This window comes from Silene latifolia, chromosome 1 (assembly GCF_048544455.1).
Source record: "Silene latifolia isolate original U9 population chromosome 1, ASM4854445v1, whole genome shotgun sequence".
NCBI lineage: Eukaryota > Viridiplantae > Streptophyta > Magnoliopsida > Caryophyllales > Caryophyllaceae > Silene > Silene latifolia.
In genome coordinates, this window is record NC_133526.1 from 7,107,115 (window position 1) to 7,114,283 (window position 7,169).

At 32.9% G+C, this 7,169-nt stretch overlaps 1 protein-coding gene across 1 annotated transcript; it reads right to left on the reverse strand.

Moving 5' to 3' along the window:
• Positions 1-326: 326 nt before the first annotated feature.
• LOC141631815 (LEAF RUST 10 DISEASE-RESISTANCE LOCUS RECEPTOR-LIKE PROTEIN KINASE-like 1.4) lies at positions 327-2,767 on the reverse strand. Its single transcript, XM_074444454.1, has 4 exons — positions 2,656-2,767; positions 1,336-1,406; positions 1,108-1,198; positions 327-1,006 (listed from the first exon to the last, which is right to left on the reverse strand). Exons 1-4 carry the CDS (start codon positions 2,765-2,767, stop codon positions 327-329), a joined length of 954 nt encoding a protein of 317 aa, XP_074300555.1.
• Positions 2,768-7,169: the final 4,402 nt, after the last annotated feature.

The window sequence follows — 7,169 nt, forward strand, 5'->3', positions numbered from 1 at the left end:
TCATAAAAACCTACGAACAGAAAGATAGCAATGTAACACATGAATGACTAATTTTTACCACCAGTAATAACTAAGTTAACACTGCAAGTCTCAATCTAACTACTTCAGAGTCTAAGATGACCATCACTAATCACTAATACACTTTAGAAGGCATTCTCTTTTCTCAGGCTTGCGGTTTATGACAGCAAGTCAACATTGCAACACTATGGAATCAACTATTTCTAACCGTCTCGTGGCGTCATTTTTATCCCGAATACTTCGTAGTCGTTTCTAGTACTTACTCCATAGAAGGTCGCACGCTCGCGTACTCTCCAAACACCGAGCAATTACCTCGCCATCGCCATGACCTCTTCCTTAACGTCCTCATTTTCAAACCCGAGTAATGGGTCGACAAATTCATCCATGGCAGAGTTTAGGTATCTGTTTTTGAACATATTGGCCAGGTTTATGTCGTCCCTTTGTCTGGCACTATCCATAACTTTTTTGGAGGATAGGAGCTCAGCCAAAACGACTCCAAAGCTATAGGCGTCGCTTTTTGCCGCCGCCTGAAAATATCGATAGTATTCGGGATCTACATATCCCGGAGTCCCTTGTGGAGTAGTTGAAACATGGCTGAGATCAACCGGAAATAATCTGGATATTCCAAAATCCCCAACTTTGACTGATAAATCCTTATCCAGAAGGATGTTTTGGGTCTTGACATCACGGTGAATGACGTCTAAAGCACTAGCGGTTTCTATGGCAATGTTAAGTCTTACGGGCCATGTAAGTAGCCCGAGGTTGGCTTTACTACCACGGAGATGGTCCGTACAAGTTCCGTTTGAAATAAATTCGTATACAAGAAGAAGCTCGCTACCTTGTTGGGATCTACAGCCATAGAGAGTCACCAAATGCTTGTGTCGAAGTTTGGCCAGGATATCGACCTCATTCAGGGATTGCTCGACCTTTTGGTTGCTCCTATCGTACATTCTTTTAATGGCTACTTCACGGCCATCAGTCAAGGTGCCTAATTAACACAAATTCACGCATTAACATACATACTACTGTATGATAGATACGAGTAATTAACAAAGTTTCATTAAGGTCTAAAAGGGCACCGATTTATACCATGATAAACATTGCCGAAACCTCCTTTTCCAATTTGTTTTTCAGGACTGAAATGATTAGTTGCTTCTTCAAGCTCAGAGAAACTAAGACCCTGACTCCAAGATAGGTGCCTTCATTTGGTCCTATTGTAGTTGATAGTGTGTTTGGAGGTTCCTTTTTGGAATCAAGTCGTTTAGTTATTTGGTTCTTCCTATAGCGATGTCGAAGAAAGAAGGACATAAAGCATACTAGAATCACACCTCCAGTTGCTGCTCCAACTCCTAGCCATATGACAGTGCTCCTTTTCAAGCCTTTGTGACCTGTTTAAAAAAAAAAATGATTTCAGTTAGCATAAACAGACTTGAAAATGGCATTAACACAGTTTAGTATCTGTGCAAAACTCATTGAAGATGAGAAATGTTATATATGTTAACGATTTTTGACAATGTGCGGTACAGGACTCGCTTACCCGAAAAATAAAAGGAGTCGGAAAAGCGCACAAAACTGTCTAGGTGCTACTTGTTTGTTCAAGTATTGGGGATTAGATCAGACTATTGCTTTAAAATCTAAAAACCAAGCGGCTTTGTCTATTGCAGACAACCCGGTCTATCGCAAGAGAACCAAAGACTCATGAGCAGGTCAAGGCTGTTTTCACCAAGTCTCTGCCTATTAAACAACGCCACGAACTCTTTTGCCAAAATGCAGGTCACAAAAGGTCTACCCTCGTATTTTGAGGGCGAGTGTAACGGAGACAAGTCAGGGTTATCAAGTGACATGAAACATTAGAGTAATAGAATAAATAATAGCCGCAAGCATAACTTAAAAGCACGAAACAATGGAAACGAAACAAGACCTTGCAAAGCAGCTGGTAATTGACATTCTTCGCGGTAAACTGAATCTTTACAGAAGCAAACGAACGTCTGATTATACCCACATCTCCCTCCCGATTGCAAACAAACATCGCACTGCCTTTGATCCTCCTTCCAACTGAGTTCAAAGCCTCTACTTGCTTAGCGGTCACAAACTATGGATAAGGCCTGTCGGACAAGTTTTAGGCGGTTGGGCCTTGTCCGTGTCCGGTCCAAGCCTGCTTTTGATCAACTCGACCCACCACCTTTGAACCCCGGAAACAAATGGTTGCGTAAGAAAAAAAAAATATTATCTATATGTATACTGAATTACCACAATATATATTGTAATATTGACACAGTATATATACAATATATATACATTATATATTGTCACAAGTTATTAGATATTTGCCATGGCTATTAGTAATTGGTTATGATCGTGGGCAAGGACAAGCCTCTAGGATAACTAAAATCAAAGTAGGTGGTGTTTGAAACAATCTCGGCGATACAATTGTAAAAAACGGTAACATTTTTCGATTTTGATGTAAAATCAAAGAGGGAGAAATCCATGGAGGAATTGGACAGTTTGATTTTGGCTGCAGGACAGAGACCTGTGACAATTTTTGTTTTGTTACAGTGACAACACTTGAGTTGTAGTTTATACTTAGCACATTGTAGGTTTGATTGTTGATGTCCAAAGTGAATGAATTCGACTCACATTCTAGCTTGAACGCCGGATGTCCGCAATAGCTCGGACGGGACGAAACCCAAAACGGGTACGTAATCCTCAGTGATGAGCCACATGTGGAGTTTAGAGGAGCAGTTGGCATAGTGTTCCTCTAGTGTAGCAGAGAAAGAAGTAGAGACAAGAATGACTGTTAAGAGAGTAATTTTGACAAAACAACTTGGAAATTTTGACAATGTACATATTTGTGGACGCATTTTGTTAGATTTGATAATTTTGTTCCTTTTGTATTGTTTTTGAAGGGAGGAGAAGACCTGAAGAAAACCAGAAAGAAATGGAGGAAGAAGGAAGTGATGTTTATTAAAGACGTCATTGTCATGTATTATTATGGTTTAAGAATGCAATAAGTACTCTAATAAGTAAATTGGCATTTAATTATTCAATAATATGGAAAACACAAATCTATACAATATTATTAAAAGGTTAACTTAAAATGCCACGTATGCAATGCCACCTAGCATTAACAAAAAGTCACGTCACTTACTACACATGACATGGCAAATTTTAATGTGACATATGGCGAATAAATATGACATGAATATCAACTTTTTATTATATGACATTAATTTAAATATATTGTTTTCCAAAATTTATGTAACCCTTACAAATTTACATCAAAATTTCATAATTTATAATTAAAATTGACATTTTAATTGAAATTATTGTAATAAAACATGTTAATAGATTAATTAAACTTTTCATATTATTTAACACCCATCATTTTTATTAAGTGTTTTTTTCCTATTTAATTCATTTTTAATAAAACATGTTAAAAAATTGATTAAAACTCTTCATAATACTTAACACTCACCAAATTAATTAATACTTTTTCCTATTTAATTATTTTTTATAATAAAATATGTTAATAAATTGATTAAATAAAACTCTTCACATTTCTTAACCCTCACCATTTTCATTAACAGTTTTTTCTTATTTAATTCACCTCTTGAATTTCTCGGCATTCAATTATCTTATTCAACAATAACACAAAATAAATTAAAAATAAAATTTAAATATTGGAATCTATATTTGTGTAATGGCTATAAAAGCTATAATGATACCTATGATAGTTTATATTCACTTCATTTATTTATTTAATACCTATTTTCCATTTACCCATCAGTTTCTAAGTTATGGGCTATATATTTTATGGTTTAATTTATTTATTTGATTGTGATGAGAACATATATTTGTATGTTGTTGTTGTTGTTGTTGTTGTTGTTGTTGTTGTTGTTGTTGTTGTTGTTGTTGTTGTTGTGGTGTAGTCCTACAAAATATATTTAATTTTTATATGTTTGGTTTTTATGAATTGTTTGTTTTATATCTGAATTCATGTTTTCCATTTGGTTTTTAAATGATTTACATGTGACAATATTATTATTCGTTTGTCAAGTTGTTGTCATGGTAATGTTTTACCCTTTGATCAATGTCATTTACTTTTATTATATAAATTTTAAAGTATTATGAAATGTATGTGACTTCAGATAACCAAAACATCATGTGGGTAATTTGAAGAGGGAAAAAATACAAAAGGCACAAAAATAAGGTAAAATCAAAGGCAAAGAAAATGTAACGTATAAACTCATAAGTTATGAATGTATTGTTTATTAGTAGATAATCTCAAAATAAAGAGCACATATTTTGTGTCAAATGTTAATGGGTTGGAAAGTTTCTGGAACAGATTTTGGATATCAATTTTGTTCAAATAACGATAATTTATTTCATAGTCTCATATTTGTTTTCGCAATTGACATAAAAAATTAAAACTTGTATCTTCGTAATACAAACTATTTATATTTTTTTTAAAAAAGACGTAATTGTTTTGTACTATATATTATAATTTATGCAAGAATTTGTTACACATTTATATTCAAAGTTAAACATTGTTGTTCAATTTTACGTTTAAAAATAAACGTCAAAATTCTAATAAAACATATTATTTTGTTGGTTAATTCGTATTAATTACTGAGTTATTTTTTTCATAGGGACGATTCATTGGAGAACAAAGACGATATGTAGAACTGAAGTAATAGGATTGATTAAACAAATATATATTGGAGACTAACTACAAGATTGACGACATCAACGTGAATGATTAATAATTTTTTTTTTTTCAAATGTATAATTTATTTTGGTATTTGTTGGGTTTTTTTCATCATTTTACCTTTGAAAAAATAACACTCTTCACCTACTTGACTTATTTTATTTATCGATTTTGATTTTTACGTTAACATGTCAATGCACGTTATTTTAAGTACACGATCTATCATCAATTATTCATGAGGCGATTGATATTTTACAAAGTTACAATTTCTAGAAACACTAAAAACATCACACTAAAACAAAATATCCCGTAAATTTCACGGGTCACAAAACTAGTTCTATTTTAAGACACAGACAGTTGTATCATGTATGTGCCACGAGATAAAAAACAAAATGATCACTCGGTCTGTGCAACGAGTAAAAAAAATGACAACTTTGATAAATATTGAGCAATATTAGGTAAATAGTGACTACTTTTTATGAAGGTAAATTTTCAAAGGTCACTATTTACCAAAAGTGGTCATTTTTTTACAAATAAATGAATGAGTCCAAATGTCCTGGGTAGCAAAGCTTTTTTTTTTTTTTTTTTTTTTTTTTTTTTTTTTTTCTTTTTTTTTACATTGGCGTCAGCATCTCGGTCTCAAGACGATTAAAATGAGGATTTGTACTTTTTGTGCAAATTGGTATTGGTATAACATAAAATGGGTGAATTACTTGATTAATTGGCGTATTTATGATTCATTTTTTTTTTTTTTTTTTGCAATTCTTTAGATCAATTGGATTGGATTTAGGAAAAAAGTTGATAGAAGAGTTATTTGATTAAGGTTAAATTAAAAGGAAAAAAGTTTATTATTATTATTATTATTATTATTATTATTTTATTACTATTATTATTATTAATAATAATAATATTAATAACTATATTAATAATAATAAAAATAATAATAATTATTGTTATTATTATTATTGTTGTTGTTGTTATTATTATTATTATTATTATTATTATTATTATTATTAATAATATTATTTCAGTTCAATTACGCTCCAATCAAATTAGTTCGATTCGGTAAATTGTTTAGTTCGATTCATTTCATTCCATTCGATTCATTAATTTCGATTCGATTAAATCGATTCGGTCAAACTCACTCCATTCATTTCATTTTTCAATTCCATTTAGTTGATTCACTAAAAAGCGGAAAAAAACATGACGTTAGTGTCTTTTTAAGCCTTCCTGTATCTACTTCCATTTTTTTCAAACTTTAATATATTTAACACTTGCTCATATTTTATGAGGATCATCTTAAAAAATTCGTTTATCAAACTTGTATATTTCCAACCTATACTTTCGGTCAAAGTTTTCTTAGTTTCGCCCAAAAAGAGAGCTATTCCACTTACAAAAATACATAGTAAAAATTATTGCTTGGCCATTTATCGCTATTTCACCGGTGTCCACGCGTATAACATGACCATACGATTCCAAATTTCCAACACAGCTAACCACCACCGAATTTGTTAATTTAGCCCGAGATATTTTTGAATTTTGGTTCCGCCCTTGGGTAAAACACAGGTAAAAGTTATTATATAGAAAAATAAAAAATATGGATATCGAAGCCAGTTCCACCGATCGTACTTATTTTTCGGTGCTCTCATTATTTACCGCTCTTATGAATGTCAATATTAGTCTTTTTTATGGAAAAAAAAACTGAGAAATAAGATGGTCTTTTGACCAAAGCATGTCCCAATAGTGATTGTGACTAGACCTGGTAAACAGATCGGGTCGTGTCGGGTTCGTGCCCGTGTCACATGTAAACGGGTCACAAACCCTCCAACCCAAACCCGACCCAATTAAATATCGTGTCGCGTTCGTGTCGACCTACTTAGATAAATCGGTCATCAAGCCTCGACCCTAACCCGTTAATTCCATGTCGGGTCCGTGTCGTGTTTTCGTGTCATGTACATATTTGGAAAGTTTAAGTATATTTATGTGATGGAGGATCAAGAAAAATTAGGATTAATTTAGTAAACAGGTCATTCGTATCGGATTCGTGTTTAGAGAGCTCAACCCAAACCCGATCCAATTAAATATCGTGTCGTGTTCGTGTCGACCCACTTACATAAATGGGTCATTAAGCCTCAACCCAAACCCATTAAATTCGTATCGGGTTCATGTTGTGTTTTCGTGTCGTGTCATTATTTGTCGGCTCTAATTGTGACTCACAAGAATTTGAACATTTTTGCTATTTATGAATAACGCGTATGATTGATGAGCTTCGACACAAATAGGTGTACAAGAATTTTTTGCCACTCCCGGATTATTCGTTCTCATTGCTCCTTTTACGTCCCAAGGAATCTGTCCAACCCCAATTACCTCATTGACTCATCGAGGGTTTCATTAACCATTGTTGCTCCATTATTATACAATTATAGACTCGGTTTAATAATGC